Source organism: Carex rostrata, chromosome 18 (assembly GCF_964058835.1).
Source record: "Carex rostrata chromosome 18, lpCarRost1.2, whole genome shotgun sequence".
NCBI classification, from domain to species: Eukaryota; Viridiplantae; Streptophyta; class Magnoliopsida; order Poales; family Cyperaceae; genus Carex; species Carex rostrata.
Window position 1 is genome coordinate 6,889,443 of NC_135935.1, and position 14,819 is coordinate 6,904,261.

General features: G+C 29.8%; 1 protein-coding gene across 1 annotated transcript; it reads left to right on the forward strand.

Moving 5' to 3' along the window:
• The first annotated feature begins 9,238 nt into the window (after nt 1-9,238).
• LOC144569817 (uncharacterized) lies at nt 9,239-9,808 on the forward strand. Its single transcript, XM_078320291.1, has one exon. The coding sequence runs from the start codon at nt 9,239-9,241 to the stop codon at nt 9,806-9,808; it is 570 nt and encodes a 189-aa protein (XP_078176417.1).
• Nucleotides 9,809-14,819: the final 5,011 nt, after the last annotated feature.

The window sequence follows — 14,819 nt, forward strand, 5'->3', positions numbered from 1 at the left end:
CCCATTTAAACTGCGTAACAAAGAGAGAATACATGTTGAAAAACTAGATCACTGTGATTCTGTGAACAAATAATATCGCACATATAGAAGTTAGCTTGTTATGCAATGATAACAATGAGCCTTTAATTAGTTTTTATGCTTTTATCTTAAATTTTCTACTCTAGTTTCTGGCATTTGTTGTACTAGTTATGCCTACGCCATTTTGTTATGCTGCTTCTTTTTTTACTTTTCATGCCGAACTATGTCTATTTTGATGTAAGGACCTATATGTTTCAACTGAAACAGGTGGTCATCCACTTTTTTCAAAAAAAAAAAACAATGAGCCTTTAATCTGATACTGTAAGAGCATCTACGTTCCAGTAACTCAACTGAAATTAATTTTAGAGTTTCTAGTAAGTCATATCAGCAACAAATTAAAAAAGAAAAATAATTTGAGCCAATCATTTAGTTTATAAACATTTTCTAAATAAGAACCTTTACTGTATATTTTTTGAATAAGAAGCTCTCTCACATCTGTGAAACTGAATTAGAAACTGCTATATCAGACTAGAAACTCTAATAGTTTCAGCGATACAGATGCTCTAAGCTTCTAATGGGAAGTTCAAAATGATGCAATAACTGAATCCTGTTGTTCTCAAAGGAAATATATTTATAGGTTCATTTAGGCTTTACTTCGCTTTTAAATTTTTTACCGAAGTTTTGACAAAAGAGGCCCAAATGAGCACCTTCCTCTCATTTCAGTACGGCCCAAATTAATTCGACGCAGATAATTAAAATATAAATATTTGCTTTGAGATGTGTGTCAGATTAAAACGGACGAATCAGATCTCATTCTACACTTAGGTATTGCACTGGATCTGAATTCCAGGCTTCCAGCTAACAAAGTATGCCATAGTTTATTTAATTCAACACTTGTATTATACCAATTAATAATTATATATTATAGAGTTCGGCTAGTATAACATTAGTGTCATTTAAGTCAATATAACACAAATTCCAAAACCTATCGAATCGATTTCAAACGGTGAATCCAAACCATTCAAATCGATCTACTTCATTAGTTGTGTGTTTACATGCAAATTTATAAATTTTTGAATTTATTTAGTATCAAGTCAAGCGGTCAAATGAATGAGTTTTAAGTTAATTTCAATACATTCATTTTTCAACATTTTTACCGCTTGATTTAATACTAAAATAACTCAAAAATATAAAAAAATTGTATATAAACACATCACTCATAAAGTAAATTGATTTGAACGGTTTGGATTAATCATTTGAATTCCATTCCATCAATTTTAAAGTTAGTGTCATATGACACCAATATCATATTAACTGGACACTATATTATAACATAAAAGGATAATTAGTGCAGTGATAGTTGGTAAAATTGAGAACCATAGTTTCCGAGTTAGTTATGCTTCTAGCAATAATTAATTTTGGATATTTATATTGGAGACCTCATTTGAAACAAAAAAAAAAAAAAAATTGCCTATACCCGAGTTTATTTATACCATATTTAAAAAAAAAAAAAACTAAAAAACTACGTTTTCTGGAGAATTCCAAAAATACCAGTACCGCCAATTCAATATGCGGCTTCATTTTTGGAGGGCGCAGATTGAATTGGATGCCTTCCAAAAATCCAAAAATACACTGTAATATACTGATATTTAGGTTTTTGTAAGAGCTCCAATTCAATCTGCCCCCCTCTTCCACGCGCACGCAAGAATAAGGTGGCAGATTGAATTGGAGGACCTGATGTTTTTCGAATTCTCCAATTTTAGTAATGTTTTGATTTTTTTTAAAATTAAATTAATAAAAATTTCGGTTTTATTTATGTATCTTATGTGTTGTGTTGCTAGTTATGCGCACGAACAAAATTGGATGGACCGAGTCAACTTTCCGGTCAGTTCTAACTTGAATAAAAACTTTGGTTCGATTCTTGTTATTTTTTTAACGGAATAAAAATTAAACAGTGTGTTGTCTGACAATTCAATTATATATTTTCTAAAAATAAAACATATTCCTGCTAATCTGTTGCCTGGAGACGATGTCATGTCATGGGCAAATGATTGCAAAGGTGAGATCATTTGCGTACATGAAGGGCAGTTGAACCTTCCTCGTTAGCTGTAACTCCTTTTGCATGTCACACAAAATTCATGAGTCTCCAAAATAAACCTCAAAGTGATGCCTCCAAGCAAAGGTACTTGAAGCACCGTTGCAATCAAAGGAAGCTTCTCTTGTCACCGATTCCATGGATGCCATCAAATTTAAGGGGTCCGCATCTTCTACATTAGATCAACTTTTGAGTTAATACATCTCGGTTGTTTGATCAGAATTCGGACTAATATGATTTCAGGCGAAAGCACAGAACAATTTTAATATCGGTGTCAATACGTATTGGATGGTCCGAATTCATTCTGCATTAATTCAAGCATTAACTCAAAAAAAAAAGTTAAGTTAATGCAGAGGATACGAATTTAAATTTAAGGCTCCCTTTCTAAATCAGTGTTGTAAAAAAGGGTTTAAACGGCCGATTAATCGTCCGTTTAGTCACAGACGGTGACCATAACGTCACAAACAGATTTATCAGATGGCTATTTGCGGATGAAACAGACCAATCGACCGATTTGTCCAATTAATCGTCTGTTATTCGTTTAAACAGCCCGATTAATCGTCTGTTTCCCGTCTATATAGTCAATTAGTTGGTCATTTTTATTATTCTTATTTTCAATATTATATGTTATATATACCAGTGTTTTGCAATTTTGTTCATGCGTATGGAAAGGCACTGCATACATCTATGCGGATGTATGCGGAAGTACACATACGGTTTTACTATGCATTGTTAAAGAAAAATAGATAAATAAAACTAATTCGTATCACAAGAGTTATTTAGCCTAGTAATTTGTGATCTTTACCACATTCTAAAGGTCATTGGTGCTAATTCTCCTTCAATGCATAGGAGTTTTTCTTTTTTTAAATCCGTATGGATCGCATATGCGTCTGCATAACTGCTTATGCGGTTCATGTATTGAAAACTACATGAACTTGATTGCATGAGATTTTGTATGCGAAAATCATTTCATACACATATACAGTCCATACGGTCACATTTAAATACATTGATATGTACTATACCTTGTCTTATTTATCTGGACCTTTTTAAATAGCAGTTCATAAAACTTTATTAATTAATAAAGAAACTAAAAATTACAATAAATATATTTGATAAATTTGATGAGTTATATTAATTATTTTTAATAAATTATAAGTATGTATATAATTTTATAATAACATAAAATTATCCATAAAATTTTAATTTATCAGTCACATACCGATTAATCACTTGGTGATTCCTCGTCAATCTGACAAAGCACGTACTTTTATTTAAAACAATGTGTTAAACACTCGCCTAATTTGAATAACTATATTTAAATTTATATCATTGTAATTTGTAATAAGTAATAGAAACCGGGTAAAACGGTAGTCAAAATTTACCTCGCCTAAGAGCTTACTCTATCTCTTCTTCCACTCACCAAACAGAGAATAACATAATTTCTTTATGAAGACATTGAGGAGGGTTCAAATGTTTCTATTTTTTATGTTTTTATCGTGTCTTTATTTTAAAAAACTTTAAAAAGTCAAAATAAAACCGTTGGATATGATATACACCATTTTATATATTCACATGTAAAAAATTATAACAATTCAATTTTGTTTTGGTTGTCAACTTGTCATCAAGAGCTTATAAAAAAACGTACTAATTAATGTGGATAATTTTTAGACGTTGATTTTTCAACTTATTGATTAACATAAAAACAAAATTAAAATGTGAAATTTTTTATGAGCACATAGAGAAAATAACATAGATCACATTCAATAGTTTTATTTTGACTCTTAAGTTTTAAATTTTAAATTATTAAAGTTTTGAAAAATGAAGACATAATGAAGATACACAAAATAAAGCATTTGAGGAGGATAAATTTTAGCAGAATTTAGCTATATTCAAATTTATTGGTTGCCCAATTTCGTAAGCATTTCGTTACTATTTATTTTTTCCAAAAAAATGTTCAAGAAATTTTCTTTCTCAAAGTTGTTGCTCTCTTTCCATGTGACCTTAAAAATAAAAATAAAAATATTTATTCCCAAACATAATCTGATCACCTAAGTCCTTTTTGGTATGGGCTTCACATGTTATGGTACTAGAAATGTTTTTTCTTGCTCCCTCTTACTTTTAGGATTTAATTAATTTATTTAGATTTAGAATGTATTTAGTAATTATTTCTCTTAGTTGTGTTAAGATACTTCCCAAAGTAAACACTATTTTGACCAAAAGGCTTACCATTTGAAATCCAAATCACCAATTCAAACAACTCATTATGTTGTTGTTGAAGACCAAAATTTATATACTTCTAATTTTCTTTTAACTATTTTATGATAAAAAAAAACAAAAAACAAAAAACAAAATGAATAAATTTCAGTATCTGAATTTACAAGAGAAAAAATAATTCTACGAAAGCTTCACAGCTCTCGTAGAATTCTTTGAGGATTATTGATTCTATCCCTGTAGAATAGAAAAAGAAAAATCGAAATGAAATCTAAAATCTAAAAAAAAAAAAAAAAGGATAGAAATGATTCAAAATCATCTATAAATTGTTCTATGATTTCGGATACAAATATGAGGACACATGTAATATAATACTAATTTAGTGATAATTAATTTTTATCGAATCTTATAAAATAAAAGAAAACCACTAATTTGTTGGGAACAAATATGTTGACCTAAGAATGAAACTGAAGCAAAAAAATAAACTTTTTATCTCCACATTACAAGTTTTAAACGAGTGAGGTTATGGTATTGTGCATAGTACATAATGGTTCGTATTATGGATCATTTTGTATTTTTGTAAAGTTTAAATAATTAATATGGACCATTTAATGTGATTTTTCATATAAAAATGTACTTGTACATCAAATTTGACATCTTTTAGATTTTTTTCCCTATCTAAAATTTTTTAGATAGGTAGAAAATCACTTGATGTAAATATTCTGAATTTTTTTACATATCTAAAAAATAGTAAAAGAAATTTTAGTAAGCAAGCTGAGGTGGACTTAGTAATAGAATGGGGTCAATTGTTTTTCATTTATTTTCAAAATTTATGTATTTATTTATGTTTTTCTATACAATTATGAGTGAAATGTTATGAGTATTGTAAAATTGACTTCCATACTTACATGAAAACTTATAAGATTGATCTCCGATGTGCTTTTGACTATCATATCTTGAAAGTCGAACTCCTCTCCTGTCTGCAATTATATTTTTCATACAGAAATCATGTTGAACAGTTCATATCGACTATTTGAACTTTTAAAACAAAAACATTGATCCATAATATAGACCAATATGCGCTTTACATATTACCATAACCTCGTATAATTTTAGATTATATATATAGCTTCGTAATTTCTCAAGAACAATGCTAATTGCTTCCATTTTCTTTTACTTTTACCACCCATAATACTATATGGGGATTTTTTTTTTAAAAATTATAAATATTTCAACAAAACAAGCACGTTAAATTTGATTTTTATAAAAAACAGCTCCACCGGCAAATTTTTTTACTCCATCGCACTTACTGCTAACATATTAATCCGCTTCCACTGATCCTGTGAAGCTGTTTTTCATTAAAAAAAAAAATTCAATATACTTATTTCATTAAAATATTTAAATTTAATTCTATTTATAAAAAAAATTCTAGATGAGGTTTCTAAGATTTGTAGACTTTTCGTGGTCCCATTGTCAGCATTTAAAGCCCATTATTTCAATATTCTCACCTCAGAATTGGATAGTCTATTTGAATTATTGCCTCAAAGCTGGGGCGCCAAGTTTAAAAGAGATGCGTCATGTCCTAATCACCTTCTCATAGTGGGCCCCACTGTCAGTACTAGACGCCTACTAGTAATTACAAGGATCCTATCTTGTTTTGTGGTTGTGTAAATTTTCAATAGGGGGAAATTTCATGCATCTCTCTCAAAAATTCTAAATTTTGTATTTCGTTTTTTAAAATTCACGATAACATAGATATCCTTTTAAATTAAAAAAAATTATAAATTTATCTAATTAAAAAAATATATCATAAATTTATCTAATGTAAGAGATATATTCAGTCCTCTAATTGGTCAGTTTTGAGAGCAAAATGATTTATTTTCTTACTAATAAGGAAAACGTAAACATATGCTTAAATGTCAATGTGCATGTATCACAAGTAGAGAAATAGATCATTATTTCTCCGAAGTCAATCAGTTAGAATACGAAATATCTTTCTTACACTGACTATATATTTTATATTTTTATAAAAGGTAAAATAGATACTTCATAAATTTTAAATGAGTTTTTAACAATAAAGTCAATAAATTGATTAAATTTGTAAATTTTTAAAATTCAGAAATATAATATGATATTTATGAATTTTAGTGAGGAAAGTATGCAATTTTCAAAATTTTAAGAGGTATACATGAAATTTTCTGTGGTAAAAGCTGCCACAAAGAAATTGGCATAAGAATTCAGGTGAATTCAGATTCTTTAATTAGGTCAGGCTTGAATTTTCTAGAAACACAAACAATAGGACTTGCAGTGAATGCTCTCCAGCAAAAGCAAAAATAAAGGAAAAGAAATGACAGAACAGATCTCTGCTATAATGCTCATAAGTCAAGACCCTTGTTTTGTCTTTTAACTAAAGCCATTTTCTATTGATACACCTCCAAAATATGAATTTAAGTTTTTACCATCAAATATATGCTTGAGAGTGTATTGATCTTTCATAAAAAAAGGAGAATTATAGGAGTGGAATTGAGATGCTATTAAACTCACCAAATTCTTACTGAGTTTAACTCTAATATTTGTCGGAATAATTTCAAATGACGAATTCAAAATGTTGAAATTGATCTAATCCACGAGTAATGCGTTTATATATCAGATTCATAATTTTCAAATTAATTTAGTATAAAGTTAAATGATAAAAAAAATTATAAGTTAATAATACGTTAATTTTTCATCTTTTTTTACCACTCGACTTTATTGTAATTTATTTCAAAATTGTATAAATTGATATGTAAGTGCATCACTCGTGAAGTGATCCATTTCAAGGATTTGGATTCAGTATTTGAGGTTAATTCAATAGGCTTGAGAGTTAAACTCATCAAAGAACTTAGTGAGCCGCATCTACAATGGTAATTGTTTTAAGATTGCTAATCTGATGTGTTAATTTCTAACATAATTACTGGGATGTATTACAATTGCTAAATTAACAAATTTGTTTTATAAGAAAACATTTGTTTAATGACACGTTGTTTAATTGATTGGCTCAAAATCTTTCTTAGTGCTCTCTCTCCAATAAAAAGGAAAGATGCACTGATGTGAACATAGAAAGCAATTTAATTTAATTCCATCAATGCAACAGATTAATTTCTAAAATTTTCATAACCGATATTTAGCAATTAACTTCAATTGCTGGATTAGAGACGCTCTTAAGAACACTCCAGTTCTGCTCAGAATTATAGAGATATTGATATCCATATAACCCAAATTAACTAAATTGAAATACAAGCAGATGGTAAAATTTCTTATTTATAATAGGATGGTGTTAAAGTGTCAAAAAAAAAAAATTGTTCACCTCAACTTCTATTTTCTATTTTTTGTTGAAAATACCCTCATATTTTATATATTTTTTTCTATTATGACATCAACTAATATATGCATGTTTTTTTTTATTAACTTTGTTATTTTAAATTGTGTATTATCTATACATGCATGTTTATTAGTAATATCTCTAATTCGTCAATTATCCGCTCTTTATGCTTTTTTGTTTAAGATAAATATATTTTAAATTTGAGTTCTAACATCTGTCTATTATCTGTATCCGTATTTGTATTTTCTTAATAAAATATGGATACGAAAATAATTTTCACACTATGCTATCTAAATAAATCTGTTTGGTTGACACTCTTAACTACATGAGTAAAAAAGAAGCCAATTCGGACACAGGATTTTTACGCAATTCAACTAAAAAGGAACAATAACGGCGAACACAAGGCATGAACCAGTGTCATTTCCTTTCTCGTGTTAAAGTTAAAATAAAATTAAAAAAAAAAACTCATGATGTTACTTTACAATTTACATTGTCATTGGTAACGACCCCACCCGTTCAAAACCCTGATTTTGTTAGAATTCACATCCTCTCCAATACTGCATAACGGAATCTTTTTCAATTAATGAATCTGGACCGTTCTTTTTAACTTGGCACGGATCTCAAAGCTCAATAATAGTGCCCCCCTCTACGCTAGCCCGAATCCCTAAAGTGATGAGATGAGTTGAATCTGATTTTGTTAACGGTTGGTTACTTCAAAATATTAATTAAATTATAATTATTCTTTGGACTGATAAGAAAATATTTATTGAAAAGTTTAAATTTTAGAACGAGATAATTCTAAAATAAATTTTATATTCAATAAATTTTTGGACTTAAATTTTTTTTTTTAAAGCGCTAAAGGTGTGTATAATACGTAATTTCAAAGTTTTTGAGGGGTATACATGAAATCCCCCCTTTAGATAAAAAAAAGAAGAAGCAAACAGGACATATCTTGACGGTTTAATCCTCTTTTATAAATTTTATTACTTATTGTTAGTAACATTATATCTATTATAGATTTATTGATCACAAAGAACAGAAAATTGTGCAAATTCATTCCCAGAATCTCAGGTCAAAGTAGGAATGAAATCCGTTGCTATTCTCTTTCCGTGAACAGTAATCATGCTATCCCTGCCTTTTCGAATCCAATCGTTCAATTTTTTTCGAGAATAAATTTCAAAGCAATTTTTTTCAAAAAAATTTCTGCACGCATCTCGAAACAATTCAATGACTGGATTTGAAAAGACAGGAATAGCAAAAATACAGTTCATGCACGAGAATAATAGCAGAATTTGATTCGTCAAAGTATACCTACTTTTAAACAAGTCAGACCGGCATGCATATCCATTATTTAAACCGGACCAAACCGGCTTGGTTCCAATCCGGTTCACTTTTCCAACTGGCGCGTATGTGTTATGATTTCAACTTTTCACGGATTTTAATTAAAAGAGAATATAGCTACTAAGTATCACAGTATATAAAGCCCCTGAGGTGCTCCCTCTTGAACTGCCAGAAATTAAAAAAAAATTAAAAAATAGAAAATTCATTTCATGGCTATTGAAGTGCAGCCACCAAAACTGCTCCCCTCTTTCAAATATTTCAAATTCAAGAACCAGAAGCTGAATTCACACAAACCCAAGAAGAAGATCAAATCTTTTCTCCACACAAATATCCTTCCCCATGTGACCCATTTTGCATATGTCCTTGTAGATTTGAAATGCTTGGTGTTTGATCTCCTTACCAAGAAGAAATCAATCTCCAAATTACCAGAATATCAGAAATGTGTTACTACCAAGCAAAACAAGCTTGTTAGCTTCATAAAATTGCACCTCAAATGGTGTCCCTCTCATGTCACACCCATTACAGATTCCAGTAAACTGTACAATTACAATTTCAATTTCAATTCCTCTGCACAAGAGGATCGCTACGAAGAGGAGAGAGAGACTCAGTATCTGCAATGGTTGGAGGAGAGAGAATCAGCTGAGACTATGACTGATACTGACATGAATGAGATCGATCGACTCGCCGAAGAATTTATTGCGAGTTGTCATGAGAAGTTTCTCTTAGAGAAACAGGAGTCTTACAGAAGGTATCAAGAGATGATGGCTAGAAGCATATAGTCTACTGGCAATAGCAAATATCAACAATTTAAGGGGTTGTTTGAATAAATGTACATTGTTTTCTTTTCAAAATATTATGTCATTGTTAGTTTGGCAAATTTAACATGATGTTTCTAAGGAAACTGAAAGCTTGCTCTTAGTTCAGTTGTAGTTAATTAGTGTTCATTTTGTGGTGGATATATAATTAGTATCATATTTAATTTGCTTCAGAGTTGTAATTAATTAGATGTGCTGTTTCGTTTGTTCTTTCGAGGAAATGCCATTGCGCATGTAATTTTCCGACATCCGAACATGAACAATTTTTAATCCAAATTTTGTAAGAAGAAATTATGATGAATCTGATCTTATAAGTTTGTTAACTAGCTATAAAGAAATGCACTTACTCAAAAGTTTGAGGTCTAGTTCTTTTCTAATTTAATATACAAAGTTAAATTTTCCCTCAATTAATATTTGAATTTATATTGTAAATTATTACTTTTATTCATTTGGGAAGAAGACTGGGAGGGAGGAAAAAAAATGAGCATTTTGTCTTTCCTGCTTTTAGTTTAATCACTTTTTCTTCTTCTTCTTCTTCTTCCTTTTTCCTTTTTGTGTGTGTAAATGATCATGTAAATTTTTTTAGTATCATTTGAGAAAGAGGCCCATATAAGGCCCACTATAATTTGACGGACCTAAAATGTTCAGCGAAGGTCGTTTTAAGTAGAGAGAACAAAATAAAATGTCCAAGAGAAGCTCAACGGCCCTTGAGAATAGAATTTTTTTTATAAACCATAATTAAAAAAAAAATTTATGAAACCAATATGATTTCTTTTCTTTTTTTATAAAAATGATAAGAACTGAAATGTTATTTCGGTCCGAATATTTTTTTTTCAGGACCAAAATGACAATTCGATCCGAGATATTTTCACAATTTTTTAATGTATTTTTTTCTCGAAATCTGTGAAAACAACTCGGACTGAATTGCTATTTCGGTTAAAAAAAAAATGGAACCGAAATAGCATCTCAGTTCTTGTGATTTTTGTAAAAAAAACAAAGCAATCAAGTTGGTTTGATAAAATCTATTTTTTTTATTTGTGGTTTCTAAAAAAAAATTCTTGAGAATATTTGCATTAATTAAATGCAAAACCCAACTCGGCTATATAATAGTTTACATTAACACTTTAGAGTGAGGCTATGGTACTTTGCAATGCACGAATCGTTTTGTACATTGGATTCATATCTCCGTTTTCAAGAATTGCTCAACATTATTATTATTAAAAATAATTGGAGACCAAATTTTATATTTGTTGAAAAATTTTAACTATTTTTTGAGACAATTAGAAAATCACTTAATCTAAAAATGTTGAACCATCGAAAGTAGTGATTTTCTACCTATCAAAAAAAAATAGTACAAACATTTTAAAAAATATAAAATTTAGTTTCCAAGTATATTTTCATATGATAATAATGCTGAGCTGTTCAAATCGACTATTTAAACTTTGAAAATAGATATATGAATCCAATGCACTAAACGACTTGCGCATTGCAAAGTACCGTAGCCTTACTCAACACATTAAACAATTGTCCCGTATAGTCGTATAGAAATATATTATTTTTCTTTGGAAATAATTCATCATATTGAAAATTTAGACAAATTTTCAAAAAGTAATACGTTGTCATTTGCAATTGTTTTTAAATATCAATTTTAGAAATGCAAAATAACAAACTACAAAGATGCTGAACAAATATAATAAAATATTTAATAATTAAAATGTCTCATAAATTGAAATTGTAATATATTGTAGGGAACAAGATGGTTTAAAAGTGAGGTGTGAATTTTTTGACAACGATTTATCTTAACAATCTTGACAATAAATTCTCGAATTATGCAACAAAAAAAATAGAAAAAAAAACATAGACATGTTATTTTTCTTATATATTAGTAGAGTTTCAATTTTCATGCAAATTAAGCATTGATGCTTCATCAAATTGATGTTACAGACCGTTAATATGATTTTCATGATTTTTTTATGTATATAATATAGAGTTAGGCTAATATGACACTAGTGTTATATTAAACTAAATAACACCACATCTTAAACCCTTAGATCTGCTTTAAGATTCGTACAAAATGAAGTGCTTGAACAGTAAAAGCGGATAGTACGAATCTTAAAGCAGATCTAAGGGTTTAAGATGTGGTATTATTTAGTTTGATATAACACTAGTGTCATATTAGCCTAACTCTATAATATATACGAAGTTTGAATGTTAGATTATATTTGTTGAATTTATAATGAATGAGGGTCCAGTACTATGCATGACACATATTGATTCATGCTATAGATCAATATCTTTATTTCTTAAAGTTCAAACAATCAATCTAAATTATTGAACATGATATTCAATAAATATATATATAGATCAAATTTTTCATTTTTTATTAGAATTTTAACTACTTTTTAAATAGGTAAAAAATCACTTGATCTGAAGATTTTAGACCATCACAATCATAAAATAAAGATAAGTAGTAATAAAGTAATAAAAAAATAAAAATAAAAGTTAAAGTGAAGGTGGTAGTGATAGTAATAATAAAGAAATTATAAAAAAACATAAAATTTAGTCTGTAAGTACATATTCATACGAAAATCATGTTAAACAATTCATATTGATTATTTAAATTTTAAAAAATTAATTAAGCGTAAAGTTGGCCGGCCATTTTTATTAATAACCCCAAAAAAATAGTTTTTTTTATAAATATACCCTCAAAATATGAGTTTTTTCAAATATACCCTAACCGTCCGGGACACGGGCGGTCTGCTTCTATAGCAGACCGCCAGGAACACGGGCGGTTTGCTCTTTTTTTTATTTTTTTATAGAGATCTGATTTTTTCTTAATATTTTCATTTGTGAAGTTTTAGTTTTTTTTTGTTTAGGGTATTTGCCAAAAAATAAAACATTTGATATATTTATAAGTGGTGTCGTAACTCTCGGTTAATTATGAATTTAAAGTATGGATTGATACAGCATGTAGAGCATTCAAAAATACACAGAATTGATATAAATTTCAACTTATTTGGATTTTTCTACAGTTAATTATGAATTTCTAAAGTTTAATTTTCAAAAAAACTTTAAACACCCATAACTTTGGCTAGGAAAGTCGAATTTATGCCGCACATCTTGATGGGTAATTTAACTTAACTTGATGGGTAACTTATATTAATCTGAACAGCACATCTTGATGGGTAACTTATATTAATCTGGGCTGTCGGTTAAAGGATTTTCATTCAATTGACTTCTCTGAAAATAAAATTCTCCGGGCTCTGGTGCTTCGTAACCTCAGACACCGCTCGCAGGGGGCTGCTGCCCCCCTGCCACCCCCCACATACTCCTAGAATCAGGCCCACATACATAAGGTTCCTTAAAAACAATAATAAAAAATATTACACCTAGTGTTATGATGTGGGCCTGATTCTAGGAGTATGCGGGGGGTGGCAGGGGGGCGGCAGCCCCCTGCGAGAGGTGTCTGAGGTTACGAAGCACCAGAGCCTGGAGAATTTTATTTTCAGAGAAGTCAATTGAATGAAAATCCTTTAACCGACGGCCCAGATTAATATAAGTTACCCATCAAGATGTGCACTAAAGCATTTGCAGAAAAATATAATAAGAGACAGTTATCACAATTGATGCATAGTGGACCGCCCCACCACCTGGCGGTTCATTATAGATCTGGACCGCCAGCATGTCTGGGTAGATATAAAAAAAAATTAAAATATTAGTTAGTTTGGTAAATTTGTTTTTTATGTTCGGTATTAAAAAAAATGACCGAGAGTTACGACACCACTTATAAATATATCAAATATTTTATTTTTTGGCAAATACCCTAAACAAAAAAAAAATACTTCACAAATGAAAATATTAAGAAAAAATCAGATCTATAAAAAAAAAAAAAAAAAAAAAAAAAACCGCCGTGTCCCGGGCGGTTAGGGTATATTTGAAAAAACTCATATTTTGAGGGTATATTTATAAAAAACTATTTTTTTTGAGTTATTAATAAAAATGGCCGAAAGTTGGCTCACTACATCGCTCTTCTATTGAGCGGCATATAAATATTTCCATAATATGATGGTTTTGAATGTAACTTATATGACAAACAAAATAAAGTATGGATTAATATGCTATGCACGGTAACACAACCTCACTCATTTATAATTATAATTTTTTTAGCAGTTGTAAAGAATCTCTATTTTTAACGTTATAATAAAAAAAAATTAATTGTTGATGTACTGTTTTTTTTTCTAGAATAAGAAGGATCTAATTCTAACGTTCTCATAAAGATTTAAATCTGAATTTAGTTTTTATAAAATAAATATATTTCTGGAAATATGAAATACGCAATATGATTATTTTTTATTTATACGAATTCTAAGTTGCCGCCAAATGCCCTCAATTTTTTCGTTTATATTTCTGAAAAGTGGGGTCCACATCCTGGATGACGTTGCACTTCACGAACTCCATACATTGGCATTGCACATGCACCAGGCGTAGAAGCTCGTATCCTCTGCATTAACTCAAGAAGAAAACTTTTGAGTTAATGCATCTTGACTGTCTGAAAGGCTTCATGATTCGTGCGAGTTAGAACCACACTAATATTAAAGATTCCGTATGGTTTAGTCGGAGGCCGGATGGGCTCCGTTTACAATCGGACGGGTAATATGTATTAACTCAAAAGATGCTCTTCAGAGTTGATGCAGACGATACGGACTCCAGGCGTAGTTGCGTAGATACATTCCGAATTCGCATCCTCTGAGGTATCTCATATTTTGCATGACTTGTTGAAAAATAAAAAACGTTCAAATAAGTTTTACACGAATCTCAAAGCTAAAATAATACTGGCCCCCTGCGCTATCCCGAACAGACACCGGACACGTCGGTCACGCAAAATATGAGATACCTCAGAGGATTCGCACTCATAGATTCCTTGACACCGGACCCGAACCTAAAGTTAAATCTGGCTATGACCCGTCTCGCGTCC